Source organism: Triturus cristatus, chromosome 7 (genome assembly GCF_964204655.1).
Source record: "Triturus cristatus chromosome 7, aTriCri1.1, whole genome shotgun sequence".
In the NCBI taxonomy this organism is placed as follows: domain Eukaryota; kingdom Metazoa; phylum Chordata; class Amphibia; order Caudata; family Salamandridae; genus Triturus; species Triturus cristatus.
The window spans coordinates 405,277,350-405,298,705 of record NC_140590.1 but is presented as its reverse complement, the minus strand read 5'-3'; the positions used below and the strand labels follow the sequence as shown (position 1 = coordinate 405,298,705).

General features: G+C 45.9%; 1 protein-coding gene across 1 annotated transcript in view; it reads left to right on the top strand.

The window, feature by feature from the left end:
- The window catches only part of TRIM28 (tripartite motif containing 28), a 563,778-nt gene that overhangs the window by 261,083 nt on the left and 281,339 nt on the right, over nt 1-21,356 (top strand). The window contains exon 9 of the mRNA XM_085616663.1: nt 7,693-7,949. Coding sequence (XP_085472789.1) covers nt 7,693-7,949 — 257 coding nt within the window. The remainder of the gene's footprint in view (nt 1-7,692; nt 7,950-21,356) is intronic.

Genomic DNA, 21,356 nt, shown 5'->3' with positions numbered 1-21,356 from the left:
ATGGGCACATAGCACCTTGTGCTGCAGCGCTTTACACACAGAGGGACGCCAGTTGGGTGAGTCTTGGGCGCAGCTCAGCAGACACCCGCGGTTTGAGGCAAAGACCCCAGACCGGACTTTGAGACAAAAGCTAGCACCTCCCTGAAGCAGGCGCTAACAAGGAGGGGCGTTTTATTTCTGCAAACCTTCCACGTGATGCCCTCTACAGCACACATACAACGTGTGACGATTCTAGAGTGCTCTAGACAAATAGTTTTGTAACGTAAGGGATGTTTCCAGAATAGATCCTATGCAGGTCAGGATGCACACCAGAGGCCAGCGCTATAGTGCACCAGCACAAGGGATGGAGGACGGCGCTGTGCTGCCAGCGGCCTCAGTAATAATAAATACACATGAGCGTGTGTGCGCGGAGGCCCCAGAAGGTGTTTATGGCGGTCGGGGGGACTGAGGCACTGAGAGCACACAGGGTGACCACTGACCAGACGTCCAGGATTGCCCCGGACAGTCCCGCTTTCAGAGGACTGTCTTTTATTTTTATAATATTTCCCCTGTTCAAGAAGTAACACCTGTAAAGCAGACCATATCGCCAATATACATTATACGGAATTGCAGTTACTCATGCTTACTAGAGGTGGTCAAGCTGCTGAAAGCTTGAGCCAGGCTGAATCCTGGCTCTGGCTCAGCTCGAGGTCCCGTTGGAACTTTGAGCCCATAACGAGCCAAGCTTTCATGTGCTTTCTGCGTGCCACCCTCTACCCTCATGCACAAAAGAGATAAAAGCAAAGCATCAACAGTTGAGGTGAAAAGGAGAGAACTAGATACCTGCTTAATGGATGATTTGTGCAAAGTGAAACCAGAAAACGTGGATTATTTGCGGCTTCCCCGCTTAACCAAATTGTGTGATCGTAGACAAATATTATATTTTACTGATCCTCCTTTTTCTTCACTATCACACATGAAAGCACCATCAAACACTTGAGGCTATAATGTTGCTTTGTCTATAACATACTGGGCCTCATACAGGGTTCACATGACTACTTTCTTGTTTATTTAAGTAACAGCACCGCAGCTCTTTGCATGGTAGCACTGTCTTCAATTAGCGTTTGGGTGTAAACCGATGGTATATCATGGTTGAAAAACATGGCGTAAATTACTTCAAAACAGAAGTGTATCCAATATACTACTTTTATTTGTTATTCCAAACAAAATCTATGTGCCAAGCATGTAGAACGGGTCTGTGGGATAAACCATTAAAAATGCAATAGGTCGCCGAAGGGCTGGAAATAGATGACGAGGAATGGATGCACGCTTTGGCTTCTCCACGTGAGGTCGCGATATCGGCCAGATTGCGGCTCATCCAATTGAAGATCCTACACAGAGTCTATATATCTTGCACAAGATTACATATGATGGGTAGGGCTGACACGACGCTATGTAGGAGGGGGTGCGGAGGTGATGGAACCTTTTTTCACGTGCTGTGGGACTGCCCAAAGGTTCAGAGGTACTGGAGGAGGGTGGTGCGGGAGATGGAAGAGGTCTGGGAGGTGGAGATTCGCCCCGAAGCCAAGAGGTGCCTCCTCAACATATGGGAACCAACTGACCTGCCGCCAAAAGGGAGGATCTGGGTGACGCTCGGGCAAATGGTAGCAAAAAGAAACATTGCCAGGCTCTGGGGCAGCGCTGTACCACCGAAACTCTCAGACTGGACCAGCGACATGGACTGGTGCATGCTGCAGGAAAAGACAGTATATGTGGCTAGAGGGTGCCCGCGCAAGTGGGTTGAGGTGTGGTCCAAGTGGAATGATTTTAGGGGGGGAATCTGCGAACCTCCTTCCATTGTGCAAGATGACCCCGGAGACGATTAGACCCGTGTTACCGCGACTCGGGGAGCTGGGAGTGGGGGGGGAGGGTGCTGGCTAGCTAAGGGCACACATAAAACGCAGTGCTGACCGATGTTTCGGGAGGGGGAGGGGGGGGGGGAGTTGGAAGTTTCGGCACTTTATGCCTCCTGGGCAACCTGACCAAATTTGTGATTGTTTGCTTAAGTCTGAGACAAGTAACATTCTTCTCTACCTCACGATACGTGTACACTCCTTAACGCCGCCGTACCTCCGGGTTGACGGCATGGGGCTGTGTGATCAGATATGCATCCAAATGTGTTTTTCGCGGCCGGCCCGCTGGGTTGTAGGCTCTTTGCTGTGTACCGTACTGTTTCAAATAAAGGTTTTCAAAACTTAAAAAAAAAAAATAAAAAAAAAAAAAATGCAATAGGTCTCGCCTTTCATTAAGTTAAAGCCATTTGCTTTGCTATACAATACCATTAGCAAAGAAAATGGCTTTAACTTAATTAAAGGCGAGACCTATTGCATTTTCAATGCTTGTCAGCCTAGGTGTTTTTAAGCCACCTTAGTTACATAGGCCACACCTTTTTGACAGACCCCCTCCGTTTTATCATGCCACTTAAAGCCCTGCTGTTCGGACATGTGTGCTTCTCTCCTTTGTTCCCAGGAGCGCTGATGCTACAGTTGAACTTCGATATTTGTTTTGTTTATAAGTCATTGTCGACGTCAAGCACTGTGTGCTGCGTGTTTAGGAAGCCATCATTGAATTTAATGCAAACTGTGTAACTGTTTTAACGGAACATGCATGTGCTTCGCAGCAGGCCGATGTAAAAGAGGCTCTATCTAGGTGTTACTATCCACATATAATTGGGTTTATAATACGGAAGGGATTTTACCACCTATGTATAATCCAACTAACAGGCCTATACCTTTTTAATTGGGTATGGCTTACAAGAGAGCCCCCATGTTGTATGGCATTGTCTTCTGGCTCATTGCATTTGGCTTCAAAATCGGCGCACGGTGATTTAATACAACAGTCTCGCGAGAAGAGAGGCTCTTAATCTCTTTAGAGCAATCTCCAATCAGCCAGACCCCGCGTGCAACTAGCTGTTCGAGTGACATACTTATAAAGGGTGCATAGCTCTTATTAGAGTTACAAAAAGAAGAATTTTAAATGTATTTAATCTGGGGGTTCTGTGTTTTTTTCAGAGGTCCTACCAAATGAAATTCCTAGCTTCGAGGAACAAGCTGTATAATAAAATTGCAAGTAAAATTATAACAATAATATGACTTTTTGTAACATCAATGGGTGACCGTAAACAGTACTCTTGGGCCAAGTTCGCCGTACATAAAACTGCAAAAAACAAACACCAGGACCTATACTTGGTTTGACCTCCCCCCTCCCTTTCTTCAGTAACTGGAAGGCCTCGGTGTCCTATTGAAGGCTGTAAACTCGTCAGAGAATTAATTATTGGATTGCAGGCCGCTTTGCACCTTTCTTCCCGTTTCCTCTTCTTTTGCATTGTCCCTCACCTTTTAAGGACCCCTGTTTGTCCGTATAACGCCTGTGATCTCGTTCACCCCTTTTTACATGCCCACTCACTCCCCCCCCCCCCCCCCCCCCTCCCCCTTTCAACTACTTCCCGTCATTTGGCAAGCTCCTTCCTGCCTTGAATACCGCGCACCCTCATTATTCAGGGCTCTGTCATTAGCACCCGTCCCCGCTGCCGGAATTATGAATTGAAAGCCTTGTTGCCCTTACAAATAAACCAGGCTCCCTCAGTCAGTCAAATTTAAAGGGAAGTGACTGCCAGACAAAGCAGCCCCATGAGAGACCGTGCTCTCAGCAAGGGATCAATACACACAGGAAGCTTCCCGCCCCACAATGCAGTTAGCAGAGTTGTTCTCACTTCCAACGGGAGCCGCGCCGCGTGACCGGAGGGGGTGTTTGCTTGCTTGAATATTTGTATCTGAGTGTATCTCTGCTCAGCTAGTGCAGGGCATCTTATAAGCCGCCCCACAGCTCCACGTCCGCATGTTCTTGTATTGGCACTGAAAAGTGCAGGCCCTGTTTGATTGGTTTTGAATGCTAAACTGTGCAGAGAGGGGGGCTCACATCCTTGGGGCAGCGCAGCACCCCAGCCGGGCAGTGCCATTGTCCGGGGCCCCTTTTTCACAACGAGCATCGATCTCTTGTCTTTGTGGGGCCATGTGTTTCTAATTAGAAACACATGGCCCCATAAAGATAAGAAAGCAGGTGACCAAGTCGGATCGGAGGCGAAAGGGCGTTCACAAAAAAAAACATAATTTCCAATGGCAGGCCACCATTTAGCATAAACGTTGACGCCAGCCAATGGAAATGAGGGGTGGGGCTTACAGCCCTTTTCTGAAATCCCTCTCAAGATTTCTCCCCAGCGAGCAGTGCATGTGCTGCAACGCAGGCGAGACCTAAAAAGGGACTCTGGTCCCTCAAAACAAGAAAGAAAAAAAAGGATTTGCTGACCTGTAAACAACCGCTGAACCTGCTGTATCTGGGTGACCAGTTGGCCAGTGGCAACTGGACCTGCACAGGACTTCCCTGCTGTAACATGGACCTAGAGTCCTGAGGCCCAGAGTTTTGTGGGTCCCAGGGTGGCCCCAGGGAAACTCGCATCACTTCAGCATGAGGATAACTTCTTGGCTGGGCCACTTTAAAGGAGAAAATTACACTGGCTGCTAACTAGTGCAGGTAAACTGATACCGTGGACCCGAGTGATACCTGTGACTGGCTGCAGCGCATGGTGGCTATCCTTCGAAAAAATTCCAATAGGCGTTTTAGCCCATTGGCTACAAACAGCTTACAACAATTTATTGCATCTAAAAGACTAAGTTAAAGTATTTTACTTTCCATTGGAAAATCATATCTCCGGTTACCCACATTAGATTTTTAATTTCTTAATGTCTATTTACCGATAATAATGCACTCTATTTTTATAAATTGGTGTTGAATTTTTGAGTCATACGCTTTTCTTATTTTTTATTTGTTTGAGCAGCTTGCATCATAGACAGTCAGGCCCCCAAGTTGCAACCGAGGAAAACATCTATGTATGAGCGGTACAAGCATTTTTCATTGTCATAAAACAACCATCAAGAACAAACCCCCCCACCCACCTCCCTCCTCCCACTGATACCCACCCCCGCGGCACTGTAGATGGTACAATTATCTCAATAAGTGACCAGTTAAATATAACTAGTGCATCAATACCTAGCATCTATTGCAAATCAGGGTTGCCCAGGAGATACACAGTTAACGGGGCCCAGAAATCTTTAGGGCCTGAAGACTCTGGCAGTTCCTCGGCATATATTCCGAGTTGTTCTTTACAGTAAAGTAGGTCCCGGACCCACTTTTTCAGAGTAGGGGTAATTTTAGACCCCCAACATTGTGCCACCGCCCTCTTAGCAAGCAAGGTCGAGACAGCCAATAAACGACGGTTGCAAGTTTTGAGGTTCTTTGCCCAGCAGGCAGACATCAGGAGCACACAGCATAGATTCGTATATGACATTAGTAAGCATATTCGTGACCTTGGTCCAAAATTGGTAGATTCCTGTAGAATTCCATGCAAGATGCATAAAATCCACATCACCCTGCCCACACCGAACACAGCAAGCACTCTCCCGCAGACCAGAGCGCTTCAGTTGCAGCGGTGTGTAGTATAACTGGTGCAAGTATTTAAAATGAATGATACGGAGGTTACAATTTGCCGTTAAGCGACCTGTCAGGGCACAGCAGAATCTCCACATATCTGGCGATAATTAATTCCCTAGTATCACCACCCATTTATTATATGAAGGGGAGTCCGGATTTTCCCTTTCCCTAAGGGACGCATTGTACAGTTTCATAATAAGGCCCCTGCGTTCCTCTCATGCTAGCACAGCCTGCAGCGCCATCAGTATCTTGGGTTCTGCTGGATAATCAGGATATATGGATCCAATTGCCTGCTGCACACGCACATATGTGAACCCCAGCATCATACCCCGGTCCCTGCCGCCTTGTATGTCAGAAAGAGACCTGAATTGGCCTTGTTTATATAGATCTCCTATCGGAGTTATTCACACCACACCAAGTTTTTAGGGCAGCCGGCTCCTGTGCAGCTGAGATGTCCGGATGCGCGGCGAGCGGTAACGTTGGGGCATACAGATAATTTAGATTCTCAGAAATCACCACATCTGGATCCCTTTGCAGTCATACCCCTAAATATTTTACTGGATCAGCGGACCATGTAAAGGGGAAATCCACATCCACACGCAGCGTACCGGCCGTCAGTGGGAAAACTGTTGATTTCGCCCAATTAATGCCAAGCCCAGAATAGCGCTCAAATTTGATGGGTTTTTTTCGTGTAGCAGTTCTGGGAGAAACGTTGCAGGCTTGCGGACATAGAGAAGCATGTCATCTGCATATAGCGTGACCACTAATGGTTGCTGTCTGAAACGAAACGCTGCCTGCACGTGCCGCCTGCAGATCTTACAAGCCAATAGCTCTAGCGCAAAAAGCATTAGCGACAGGGGGCAACCCTACCCCGTGCCACGTCTAATAGGAAAAGCATCCGAACCCCAGCCCTTGACTCGCGCCGCAGGCGCCTCATATAATAGTTGTATCCATCGTAAAAAAAAAAAAAAGGGCGGCAGTACCATTCGGAGTAGGACAGTGAACATATATTCCCAGTGCAGGGAATCAAATGCCTTTGCTGCGTCGAGCAACAAAGCAACTGCCCGAAAATCAGCCTCGAAGTAATGTAATGTGGAGAAGACAGTACGCAAGTTGTGTGCCGTTGACTGGGCAGGGACAAAACCCGACTGGTTCGGGAGAACTAGATTAGGAATGAGGGGTTAAAACCTACTGGCGATCATTTTTGCCAAGATTTTGGCGTTGATATTAATAATGGAGGTAGGAGTCTCATTGATTAGCAGCTTTGTCTGGTTTTAAGAGCATAACAAGGAGGGCTTCTTTTAACGTGGGAGGGAGAGTGCCCCCGTCGTATGCCTCCGCAAAGACATCCAAGAGTCTGGGTGCCTTGTAGAACTCACTAGGGAGTCCATCCAGGCCGGCCGCCGTACAAGTTGGCAGGGACATGATTGCCAATTTTACATCTTCCACATCAAAAGGCTGTGTAATGTACTCACGTTGGTCAACAGACAGCCACCCCAAGTCATGCGCTTTCTTACCTGTTGTTTTTGGTATTCCTAATCGCTTTGCACTTATTCTTTTGATTAAGCCAGACTGCTCTGTGCCCAAGCTACCCAGGACTAAGCTAAGGGTTTTCTTAAAGAAACCTATCGGAACAAGATAGATTGTGGCATTATTAAATAGTCAGGTCTCACAACCACACTACCCAATATTCCACTTTCCTGCACTGATGTTTGGAGAACAATCGTTAAGATTTCAAAATATTGAAAGCAGGTTTTTGAGTGATCATGTGGCATTGGAGAGATTAATATTATTTTGACCTTGGTGCCTGAGGCATTGCAGCTATATATTACTCAGGTAGATGAATTCCACATTCACAAAGCCTTTATATAATGCTGTCGGCAACTATGACTGATGAATTGTAAGTATCTTGCTTATGGTGACTGCCACTGCAATCATGTCTGATGCAGTCACTATTATAGTGTATATATAGTAGCTGGGGTTAATTTTCATTCAACATAAGTAGCTTCTTTTGCAAAAGAGGTTGCATAGCCCTGGTTTATGCTCTTCTTTCCACACTTTCTTAGCCACCATCCACAGTCACATATAAATGTATGTCTCCTGAACGAGTTTCTAAAATGTGTACTGAGTTAATGTTTCTTTTTTGTTTCCTTTTTTTTTTGGCAGGTAAAATTGTTTCTGAAAAAGGGGGCATCTTGCAATCTACAAACTCTTCTATGCCTGCCCCTCAATCAATCTCAAACTCTCAGAGAGTCCAGAATTCTGCTATGGGTGCAGGAAGATCAAACTCAAACCAAGTCCTGGCACCACTTACCAATGTATATCCTCTAGCACAGAACCGTCCGAGAGCTCCCACCCCTCAAAGTCAGACATCTGGTCGGCTGACAATTGGAGCACCGGGCAGCTTCATGCAGCCTATGCAGGTACAGCTGGATGCCTCTCTTCTGACTAACCATTTGTCATAAGTAATGTGGCGCAGTGTCTTCATACCACCTCAATGTGGCACAGGTGGGTTTCTTAGACAAACCCGTATACAGTCCTCCATGAGAACTTGGCATGGGGGCTAAAGACAGGGCAGCATTGAACAAGATAATCATAGGTGCATGCTGTGACATATGCTGCTTGAGAACTAATGTAGTTTTGGGGGGAGTTTTAATTTCACTTTCACATTTTTGGTTATATATGATCATCAAAAACACAAGCTTACAGATATTTTCTAAATGTATTTAAGAAATACACCCAATTTTCCGACCTTAAAGACTGTAGTAGAAATGGGATTCTGCTATCAAAACGGACATCCACCATCCACCCAAAAGCATCTAAATTTAGGCAGCCACTCGCACCCTATTTCTGTTTTATAATATTTGAAGAATCCAAGACCACTCAAAGTAATTCTTCTGATACTTTGTTTTCTTGGTGACATCATTTTTTCCATTGCCATTTTTCAACCTCAGTTACTTTTTTTTTTTTTAAGTTTATTTTGCAGCATTTTTATTTTTGACCCTTTTTTCAGATTCTTTCCTGACAAGAGTTGTGACCGTTTTCTATAGGCTTATGCTTTTCTTTAGTGGGATGAGATGTGGTGCAAGCTCATCTTTTGGTTCAGCTTTCTACCTACCCAATGAGAGTTTTCTCTGAGATTATTTTACTGGTCTTCTGCGTTAGGAGACTTACTTTACACATTGAGAAATAATCTATAAGGCACCAAGTGATTTGTTGAAGTGTAAGTGTGGTATGTTCAGTCTATGCAGAGTGGAGCGATCTAGACACACTACATATTGAGAGGCTATTTGTTGAGCACCGTCACCATTGAGACTACTGTGTATTTTTTAATTCATGATGCATCTTCTCCTACACTATGGGCTTGTGGTGCTACCTAAAACTTTCACCTTCCTGTTGTCCAAACCATTTACTTATCTTTGCAAACCATTGCACCGTTACATTCTTGAAAATTTTGTGAATTGTGTAACAGTTTCCTCCTTACATGCCCAAAAGCTCCCCTTCTGATCAGGGGTCAGTTCCAGGTTATTTCATAGTGGGGTGAAGGGGAAAGGCAATTGGGCCAATCCTAACCTGCAATCCATGTTATCCCATTCCCTATTGTGCCCTTTTTACTGGGCAAGTTTATAGATCTGTGTTGTAGTTGTGTTTTGGCAACCATGGAATATCCCATAGTGCTGTATTTGACAATGTATAGTCCGTCATACACCATGTCTGGTCTGTTTAACTCTTTTTCTAGTCTTCTAGATATTTCAGTTCTGCTGATTGATAATATATCCATTGGTCGGAGACTCCCACACCCCCCACTCTTGGCTGAGATAGATTTGTCCTCCTCTGTCCTTAACCCCTTCCATGTGTAGCCTTGTTCTTGCAGATCAACACACTGGAGAAATGACTTAATTTTCTATTCTGGCTCTTATGTATTCTCAACTTGTGACCATCCCTGCCATATTGTCAGAAATGAAAACTGCTTTTGGAGCGGTTACTACAGAGGTTTGTTTGCTAGTGCTGCGTGTGGTTGCCAGCAGCAGTCCTTCCCCGTGGGTCTCAACCTGCTTATGCTGAGCAAAAATCCATATTTGGGGCCTAATTCCAGTCTTTTCAAGTCTCTCCGAACAGTTTGTTCTGTTTTTCCCCTTCCATCTTGATATGTTTATTAGGCAGCAGCGGATCTGCATAAACTGTGTATTTTGCTAGGAGAGAAGTAATATGTTACATGACTATGGTCTGTGTACTACCGTTAGAACGAGATTGCAATCCAACTACCAGCATTTTATGCAGAGTAATAGTGCACAGACCCTTGGAGTTATTGGATTTCCTCATCAGAAGAAAGAGTTCAGAGAAGGCTACAGGGTCTGTGTTGGAGACGTAGCGAGGTATTTGCTGCAGAGACCTCCTTCCCGCATGGATGTCACCCTCACTGAACCTACACAAGTGGTGCTAGCACCCTGAGGAAGAAAAAAGTGCCTAATCACAAAACCATTTCCATCACTGTACTAGACACCTTGTTCTAGTATGGCCAACTTTGACCTTGTTGTTAATCCATTTGCATCATATAGACTAGCTGAGTGGTGTGATCAACTGGCCTGTTCTGATTAAGAACCAAAGCCAGTCTTTGCACCCTTCTTCCCTTCACACACTACTTTCCCTTTCCCTTCACACACACCTTCTTCCCCAGGTAGGAGTCGGGGACCCAAGACTTCCTCTTGTGAGTTGAGCTCATCTCCTCCTGTAGGTATTCAGGCTTAGTTGTAGCCTATTTATGTAGACCCCTCTCTTCTCCACCTCCATTGTGGTTAAGCCCAGCTCTGGCTATGTGCCAATTGGAAGAGCACCACCCAGTCCTCAGGCCGAACACTTTGACAGAGCCTTGGCTTGCAAAGAGGAGGCAGGCTTTCCAGCTCTGATGCACACTAATCACCTCAATTGAAGCAAAGGAAATCTAAAAATCAGAGGCACCAAAAGTAGGGTGACCAGATTCTCAAAACAAAAAACGGGGACAGGTCATAGACATAGAAGTAGGACTACGGTTTGCAGTAACCATCGACATAAAGGTAGGACTATTTGACAGCTGCCATGGACATAGAAAAAGGACTATAATGACAGCTCCCTCCACAGACCGAGATGAAGCATTACAGACGACAAATCAGAGGTCTTTTATTGGCTGTAACCATTAATTCCATTTAAACAGACTTTGCCTCAACATTTGCTATATTTGGTGACCACGGCTTTAGTGCTGGTGGCGCCCTGTGCGACAGTGTTTGTTGGCGCCCCCCCAAGACCACCTCCACCACGGATTCTCTCATTAGCACCCTTTAACAGTGACCAAGTCTCCATAACCACACTCTCTCAGATGCATTGAATTAGTTATATAGCGCCACTCATACCAGTGTAGGGTGTCCGAGCACTTCGCATCACACACACATTACACAGAGACAATCAATCATGCATGTGTAATCAGTGTATAGGAAATGTTACATAAGCCAAAGGACTAAAAGTGTAGGGAGTCACATGTCATCCATACTGGTAGGCAGTATAGTTTAAGAGTGCTTTGTGTGGAGAAGCACAAACGCAGAGTCGAAAAAGAAACAGCATAGTTGGGAGTTTTCTTTAATAATAAGAATCGATTTCTAGCCAAATTATCCCTTTTTGCAACATTAATCAATGCTCTAATAATGTATACTTTGCAGTGTGTATGCAGTTCTAGGATGAAAGTTAATAGCTCATTATTCTCTATCAGGACTTTAAGTTATAAATTGCAAGTAACAAAAGGATATATCTCTTTTGAAAGCAGTAATCTGCTGATCTGTTTACATCATACGCACTCTGTAATCTACTTGGTACAGGTTCTTTGCAGCAGGCATGTTAACCCTCTACACTAACTTCACCGAAGTCAAAACCTCAACTATAAAAAATGCTGATCTCTCTCCAGGAAGATTATTAATCACACGAGTTATCTTGACATTTATGTGAGGCCTGGTAATTGCTGGGGGTAAAGAAACGCTGCAGCAGGTGCTTCAAAAGCATAATAAACTTTAAAACACGGCGCCCCCAGGAAGCCAGCACCCGGTGCGGTGGCACTCGCACCGCCCTAAAGCCGGCCCTGGACACTAAGTACAAACAGGTTACTGTTTCTAAACAAGGATATAAGCAGGTCCTGCAAGTAGGCTTTTACAAAATAAAGACATTCAAAGACGCACTGCCATCAGTAGCTGTTGGAGCAGGAGCGCTGCATTAACAAAACAAAGGTATCTCTGGAAGCACCCTAAGTGACCGGCATTCAGGTGTGAATGTATGCAGATTGCATCCTTTGACTTCTCGGCCTGGAGACAGAGGTCACATTCAAAGCGCTGAACCTCGCGCTGTGGAATGAAAGGAGCACCTCTCCCCACCCCCCATCCCATTCAAAGCCCGATTTCCCTTCCTGCTACAACGCTCACCTAAACGTCACGCTTTAATCAGTGCAAAGAGAGCATGCACGCGCATGCTCAAACAACCGAAACAAATGAAAAACTGGGACATTTGTATGTTTAACCCGGACACTGTTTAAAAACCCGGACATTTCATTGAATTGGAGAAAAGTGTCGGGACACGGGGACACTTCTCCAAAAACGGGGACCGTCCGGGGAAAACCGGGACGTCTGGTCACCCTAACCAAAAGGCACTGTGAAGCAGAAGTAGAAACTTCCATGGGGACAGATCGTAATCCTTAGACTGAATGTACAACGAATAGTTGAACTTGATGGATAATTTTCCACGCATATTCCCCTCCCTATGAATATTGTTCAGGTGCTGGACTGGATGTGTAGAGCTTTGTTTCTCCACCAATAGTTATCCAATGCAATGCCTCCCTGGCAAGATTTCTGCCATTGGTACCAAAAGTCTCAACTTAGAGGATTGTGAGTGGGAGCTTCAAACCCCAAGTGATGGAAATGATCTTCAACAGATTGAGCTGTCCAAAAAGTGATCTCTTTACCAAGGCCCTGCCAAGGTTGGGCTGCTGTCTTCTTCCCGTGCAGTCACGGAGGCAGTATGGACCCGAAAATCCCCTGTGATCATCTGACCGGCGTTGACTGGAAGACCATGGTGATGACTATTTATTTAGAATGTTTTATATAGCGCAAGCATGACCCTTGTGTATCCGTGTGCTTTACAATGGTTAAGAGACAAATAGAATCAATAGTATAAGAAGTCGAAAACAATAAAGGATTTGGTATCACCCCTGATAAGGAGGGGTACAAAACAGTGTTAGGAACATTAAATCAAACACAATAACATAAAAGGAGAGAAGTAGTCATGAGTGTAAAATGTTGGGAACCATCCGAAGAGAGGAGATCCTATGATCTAGAGCATAAATTTGTTCATAAGTGGTACTTTACCTTCTTTCTTGAAAGTGACTGTTGAAGGATTCAGTCTTTCAGGGTGCTAGGTGTTCCAAAAGCTCGGGGCAATACCAGAGAAAGCTCGGTTGTAGGTTTGCTTTTTTCTGAATCTCTGTGGCTTCAGCAGTAAGGTGCTCGAGCTTCTGGAGAATCTGCAGCCGCCAGACAGATCCAGCTTCTGAGCAAGGTATCTCGGGGTATTGAAGTGTAGGGCTTTATGGGTCATAAAAGCAATTTTTAACTCTGTTCTTGCTTCGTAAGGTAGCCAGCTGAGGGATTTTAAATTGGGGACAACATTTTTTCTTTATGATGCAGTGAAGAGGCTTGCATCCGGGTTTAGAGGCCCTTAGAGGAGCCGTTTTGGATCTCGGCAAGCTGCAGGGGGCTGCGCTTCCAGAGTCCAACCTGGGAATCACTAGGGCTTGGACTACAGACTTGAAATAGTGGGTGGAAGGGTTTTGGTTTTCTTAGGATGTTCATTTGGAGGTTTGCTCCTTTGGTGGTCGCACTGATGTGTTTCTGCATGTTAAGGTTCTTGTCGAGTTATTCCCACGGATTTCACTGAATCAATAACTTGTGTCATGCAGTTGAGGGCTGGTAGTTGTTTCAACCATTCCTCAATGACAGGTGACTGATTGGGTGGAGCAGTTAGGACGGATTTGATTTTTAGATTGTTTGGCTCAAAGTGGTTGCATGTCAGCCAATTTTAGGTTTTCTGTAGAGTGAAGTTGAGGGAGGAGACTTTCAGGTATAATTGGGTGTCGTCAGCGTACATGTGGTAGCGAATGTTGGATGAATTCAGAATTTCTGTCAGACTCCATGAACAAGTTAGAGTAGGTGAGAGGAAGGAACCCTGTGGGACCCCTACTGTGACCGGAGATGGGGAATGATTAACCCTGAATCTACGAGTTCTATTTTGGAGAAATGATGTGAACTGGTAGGCTATCATGCTTAACTGTGTCAAATGCGGAAGATAGGTCCAAGAGAATTAGAAGGCAAGATTACTCCTGGTCCAACATTTTTATTGCAATGCCCAGTATGTGGGCAAGCACTGATTCAGTGCTATGCCTTTCACAGAAGCCGGATTGGAATTGGTCTAGAAGGTAGAATTGGAGATTTCTTATTGGGACTTTTCCTCCGTTACCACCGCTGGAACCAAATTGCCACCGATGCATCGATCTTCTCAAGGATTAATAACAGCTGTGCTCCGTAGCTTGCTATCCTCCCTGTAGGAAAGTGACCTTTTTTGTAAGTCACCCCCCTATTTTTGCCACTGATGTTTTTTGACGACTTTCCTTAAAACAAATAAACGGTTTAATTAGAACTAGGGCTCCCGGTTTTATTTACATTTCCGTCTGTATTTATCCATATTTATTTTGAGTTTTGTGGGAAAATGAAGCAGAAATTAGTTTATTCCACATTTATTTAACTGATAAATATGTACTCATGCTTGAGTGCCTGCCAGGTTTCAATGCTGTGAACACTCGCAGAAGATACATCAATGCACTTATATGAAAATGTGCACATTTTAGTATCAACCTTGTGCATATCTACTGCTGTTACAGCCTCTTTACTCAAACTCTTTTCTTTTTTAACCGTCTCAACAATCCAAACAGCGATTGGCCTGGCAGTCATGATGGACAGTATTTAGATTTACTCCAAAAGAAACCCAATTTCCGTTTTTATCCATATGTAAAAATAAATACAGACAAAGTAAATGTTTTCTGTCTGTATTGATCTGTACAACTCAGTAAAAACGGAAAACAGGGAGCCTTAATTATAACACAATTGGCACACAAATTAACAGAGCCGACGGTTGCTGCTAGCTATTCAGTATCCGCGCATATTGGCCATTATCAAGGAGACCTAGACAGTTACATTAAACTGTGCTCCTGCAACTTCAATGTGCCATGACTCCAGTTTCTGGAGCAAGCCCACACTGTACTCACAGGAAAGACCAGGGGGAACTCTGCACCTTCGCCCCCAAGACCGTACCTCACATTATTGCCCTGAAGAAGTTCATTGTATAGGAACGAAACGCGTTGGCTGCTAACTTTAATTGTTTAGATACCTATGAAAATAATGGATTTATCAAGACAAAACAAACAAGACTGTATGACTTATTGAGAAACAAACTTTGCTTCAGAGTAGTGCACTTCTCAACTTCCGGTTCATTTTGTCTCTGCCTAGCAGCTGGCCCCCAATGACTGCAGGTGCTGGAGTTGTTTGTACACACCGTCTGACCATAGCAACAACACAACTACGAAGGGAACACAGCAGGGAAGTGCGGTTACTGTGTCCGCCGTCGTCCGCAACTGTTCTTAGCACTGTTGGCACACACTTTAGTACCCCTGTAAGTCCCTAGTAAGTGGTACCTAGGGCATGCATACCAGAGGGGGTCCCTAAGGGCTGCAGCATGTATTATGCCATCCCAAGGGACCCCCATACAAATTGAATACAGTCTGCATTGTAGACTGTCATAGTGCTAACCATGAGTGAAAACTCACCATGGCACACTCTGTGTACCAGGCCAAAGTTCACTGCATGTAATATTTAAGTCGCCCCTACAGCAAGACTTGTAACCCTAAGGCTGGGTGCATTATATTGCATGCAAGGGTATATCTGCATGAGCACTTATCTAATCTCAAACATCTGGTGTCTTTTGCTTTTTGCACACTGAGCGGAGCGCCATCTTTCCTCTGCTCGTCAGGGACACTTTAAGGTTCCATTTTGAAGGGTGAGCGTACTAGCTTTAGTTGTCTGGCTCCCCTGGTGCCTATTTAATGTACACCGCACTGCTGACGCGCATCGGGCACACCAAATGCAAGCCCGCCTGTGCCCGTCCGTGTCGCGATCACGGCTAGCACCAGCCACGCTACTCAGATAGGTTACCTGGCGTCGTGACTTCCTCCTAGCCTTAAGGGGGAACCAGTGTTTGGAAGACTAGTCCACTAACCTAGTGAGTATTGGTTTCCCATACCACTGCAAGGCTTGCAATTTTACCTTAGAGGCACCAGTAGGGACAACCCGGAGCAAGGGCATGACTCCCGGCGCTCAGAGGTTGTTGGCAGGCAGAATTAAAGCCTGTCTGATTAATTGCAGATCACTCTCCAAACAAGCAGACGATATCTGGTTATCGCTGTCAGACAATACCTTGGATGTGATGTTTCTGACAGAAAAGTGGCTTAAGGAGGGATCTAAGTCGACTCTGACCCTGGCTATCCCTCCGGGTTTCCGAATCATATTTTCCAACAGGGACTCTGACAAAAGAGGGGGTGGGGTTGCTATAAATTTTTTTTCTCAAAAACCTTTATTAAACATTTGGCATGTTACAAACATCATTTTGTCAGGAACTGCGGCGCACATTACAATCCTAGAGTAGTTTACACTGTAATAGGGATACTTCATAATGCTTAGTATGGCGCAGCATCTCAAGTGGGAAAAAGAATGGAGCAATAGAAATGTACGTGACTAGGGTGGTCTATATGGCGTGTCGGAATCCGCTTCAGTGGTGTGGGCGTCAGTGAGTTTGGAGCCCTCTCGAGATACGTCTGGGTTGGCTAGTCGGTGAAGGTGTGGGACATGAGGGGGACCCATATATCAGGAGGTCTCTTTGCGGCAGGCAACAGGTCCCAAAATTCACCCAGGAGCGTCTGGCAACGAGCTGCATCCGTTAACGAGTGTTTGACATCTGGTGCCGGTCTCTGGCCCCAGTGAATTACTATCTGTCTGATGGCGAGCACCAGTAGCATTGCGACAAGCTAACGATTTGTGTCTGAGATGACTCTGACATGTCCCAGGAGGCACAGCAGGGGGTCAAGTACAATGCGCTCCTGAGTGATATCGCTAACTATAGAGCATACCTCTCCAAAAGTCTGAAACCTTAGGACATGATAAGGCCAGGTGTGCGAAGTCTGCGCCGGTAGCAGAGCACCGCACACATCTGTCGTTGTCCACCATACCGATCCTATGCTCCATGATGGGGGTGCGATACAACAGATTGTATGTTTTTAAAGTGAATACGCCGTAGGCGATTGTTAGACTTGCCATCTTTTGTCATGTTTTCCTTGAGTTTTTGCATTCTGACCTCCCGGTTTTGACTCTGTGTTTGCTGGCGTAGTGTTTCTGTGCACTTTACTCACTGCTGATCAGTGGTAAAGTGTAAGTGCTTCTGTGGTAAATTGTGTTCTGGATTGGTGTTTCCATGATTGGATATTTGGTTTACTTGTTAGTCCCTAGTAAAGTGCACTGAGTGTGCTAGGGCCTATGAATCAAATGCTACTAGCGGGCCTGCAGCACTGATTGTGCCACCCCACGTGATTAGCCCTGAAAAGGTAACTCAGACCTGCCATTGAGGAGTCTGCGCGCAGTTTGTAACTGCACGTGTCGACTTGGCCAGTGCACACACTTGCCAGTACCTCACCTTCCCTTTTCTTACATGTAAGCCACCCCTAAGGTAGGCCCAAGGTACCCCTGTGGGCCGGGTGCAGTGTGTGTGAAAGGTAGGACATGCCCTGGTGTGTGTGTGTGTGTGTGTGTGTGGCATGTCCTGAATTACGGCCAATTTCGTTTTTCGCTATTGCAAGCCTCCCTGTTCCCCATAGGAAAGAATGGGGAGTTTCTTTATAACCTCTTATAAACATAATTGGCCCGGGGAATTAGATAAGAAGATAAAGTTTAGTATGCCTGAACTCAGAATCTAAAGATGCATCTATTAGTGAAGGTGATTTTTAGGTCGAGCCTAGTGCAGCGCACATGCGCTGCTCTGCGAGACTTTTAGTAAGGGGCTTTTAAAATTTGACCACACGCTCATGCGTGCGGTTTTGTTTTCGTCACAGGCTATTGACTTTTGCGTGAGTCTTCCTAAGAAAGACAGCACGCAGTTGGGCAAAGGCGGGCACATGTCCCGCCTTTGCTTCGCCCGCGGCCTATTGCTTGCGGTTATCCGCACGGGCGACATCTGTTTGCAATTATCGTGCCCAAACGCGTGCGCGATGATTGAAAACAGATATATCGCTGTGGAGCGTGTACCACTTGCGGGATGCTGCAGCTGCTTTTAGTTTTGCCGCCGCGCCGCTCAACTCGCGTGATGCTGCAGTAAGGTGCTTTCACTTTTTACTGAATTATCATTCCCCTTTCTGACCTGTTTTTACGCCGAATTTACAATATTTCTTTGCTCCCCGAATTTTTCTCTCGGGTTTCAGCAAGAAAGGAGGGCGTTTACGTCACGTGACTCTAGGGTGAGCTGGTGGTTTCAAAAGGAAAGCAGTGCATTCTGCCGCCCACGTTCGAGTCAAAGTACAAGTTGACCACCATCTTACAGCGGCCAGTCCGTTTTTAACCGCACGCCGCAAACATAGCCAGGCTCCCCACCAATTAGTAGAAAACAAAACCACTCTAGTAGCAATAGCAAAGTTTGAAACCAAGTAGGAAAAGCGAGGGAAGCGTATTATACAAATTATTTAAAACTTTAAAATGCAATATTGTAGAAACCTACCTTGATACTCGACAGTACCTTCTCCTGTGTTAATGTCAAACCGGCTCTTAGACTGAGAGCTGTGTCTTAAGTGCAGTCCCCTTGACAATGAAAAATTCCTTTTTGAATATGGCCGAAGATGTAAAGTACTCGAGAAGCTAAGTGTACCGCCATTGATATAGAAGAAGGGCTATCCTGGCAGGTATGCTTGGTATGTCTTATCAGGCTGTGGTAATGCTTAGCGTCCATTTTGCAATTAACATATTTTAAGGAAATGTCAGCTCTAATCAGTATTCAGGAATATTATACAGTTGATATAAGATCATGCAGACTTGCATTTAATGTGACACATATCTAATACATAAACTTTTCCTTGTTATTATTCATAAACTAAACCGTTATAATGATGTAAAACTAACCATATCTTCCTACCTCTTGCTGAATAATGCATACTGATATCCCAGTCATTTTTACCCCAACTTTCCAATAAATGACGGTAGTTACTCCATCTAGGTCATGGTCACTTACTAACACGGAAATTCACTCAGGGTGCTTCCCTGTCTGTTGCCAAGTATAGTGTAATGTCCTTTTTCTTTGTCGGCAGCACAGTGTGTGCCTATGCAGAGTGAGACTGACTGTACAGCAGCTTCTTGTATAGGAACCCTGACTAGAACAGGGTGGTGTGCTATAGAGGGCGCACTGCACAGGGGCAGAAGGGGAGCCCTCTCTGCTAAGATGTTACCTTTATCAATCAAGGACGACGAATACAAGCCTCCCAAGTTTAATCTGCTGCGGAAGTTGTCAGGATGGTTTAGGTATGAAGGGGCAGAGGGTGACGATACCAGTATAGAGGTAATGAGACTCTTGGGGATACTACACGGAACATTGCAGTTAATTTGACTCATAGCGCTTTGGGGGAAGAGCGTGTCCCAAAGCGCTACGAGCACCATGACTGGTGCTCATGGGCATGCTCCGGTTTATGTGTACACCCTCCCCCCTGCATGTGGGGTCAACGCCTCGTCGGTGGTAGTAGGCGCTATATAAATGTCCGGGGGGTCGTGTGGTTGGCTTTGTGGTCTACAGCTCAGGCCTGTGAAAAGATGAGGTGTTGGGGTGTTCTCTGCGGGCGTATTGAAGTGTGGATCTTCTGACAAACCAGACCTGGTTCTGGAGGTGTATTCTGTTACTTGAAGGTCTTACCATTAGTACAGTGGTCTGATCTTTTTCGTTAGATTTGGGTTTAGGTGGTTTGTCTACCTTGGTGAGTGGACCATAATCATTTCTGATATCTGAAGAGCATTATCTGGACCCGTTCCTCAAGTTCCAGTGTTTTTGTGCTCTCATGTAATCCAATGCAGATGCCAATTATCCTGTCCCTTTTCAAGTATGATTGGCTGTTTATTTTTTTTATATATAAAAAAAAAAAAGTTTCTTCCTTTCACATTTATATTTTATGGCATTTATACAGTGCACATTCACCCCCAGATGGCTGTCTCGGAGCAAGACAACATTTCTGTTCTAAGAACCACTTCAATAAACGCCACACTGTATGGATGCATTGGAAAGTCCTGCAAAGTGATCATAGAAAACCCAAACCGCTCTTGCACACAGTATTGACTTGGTCCTTCATAGAGAGGGAGTAGTCAATCAGAAGGTCTAACTTCTTAGCTGCTCTTTTTAGACTTTAGAGCTGGGTCCAGAGTAGGCCACCACAAGTCGTTCCAGGCACTATATGATTTCCTTGCACCTCAAAGGGCCTGGTCTGCCTCTGATCATGCCGTCTCCACCTCCTGCCAGGAAGTCACACCAGAGAAGGCAGAACTGGTTCTGGCTGGGCCCAGACACACTCTGCCGAAGAGATCAATGGATTTTGGGATATAAATACTAGGGCCCAGACCCCTGAACTTTAGAACTCTTTTGGACCAAGAAGACTGCTAAAAAGAGCTGAAGAAGCTGTGAGGAGGAACTACCACTTTGCTGTGTGCTTTGCTGTGTTGGCCTGCAGTGGCTGCCTCTGTCTTGGGCAGTGAAAGGACTGGACTGAACTTTCTGCAATCTACTTTTGTGAGTTTCTCCAAGGGCTTGAGGTAGAGCTTGCCCCCTGTTCAAGAAGTCTCAGGAACAACAAAGACTTTAAGCTCTTCTACCCTCAGAACTGGGGACTGTATGTTTTGTGCTGCAACAGAAGAAAAGCAACCCGACGATGCCACTGCCGACTTTGTGTCCTGAAGGCACCGCAGAGGGCAACGGCGCACCGCGACCCTGGTCTCACTGATGACGCCTAATGACGACGACGCCACCGTGCCACTGCTTGCACCGCGAGCTTTGAGCACCGCACTGCGAGCTTTGAGCACCGCACTCAACGCCGCCTCGCTTCACGACGACTCCTTGGTATCCCTGACGATGCCACTCCACGCCAAAATCTTCGCCGCTCCTTGCGTCGTGGTTCAAGGACACCGCTCGTAAAGTGACACGATGCACCGCTCTCACCGCACACCACAGCCTTGGCCTCCCGACGCCATAGACTCCAGTTCGTCAGCCGACGACAGCGCTTCAGCCACGACGGCGCTGCTGCTTGCACCGTGACTTGCCAGTACCGCAACGCGGTACAAAAGGGGGTGGTGATGGACGGAGCATCAGAACCAATCAAACACTCGCACCCAGTCAACAGATCCAGGTTTGATCCATCACCGTTCTTTAGCCCCCTCTGCCACCCCAGTTCAGACATGGCCATATGCAAATCAGTCTGACCCTGTGCCTCATGGGAACAGTCCAGCCCGAACTGCCAAGCCATGCCTTTCCTGGACCGGAAACAAGCTTCCTAGGACCGGTTTCTGGCATTTCAGCCGTCTTCAGCCAGGCTTGCTTGAATCCAGTGGCAAAGTGAGCAAGGGACTCACGTCTGAGCATACCCTGCCAACTTATGGCGAACAAAGCGGTACAAAAGAGGGTGGTGATGGACAGAGCATCAG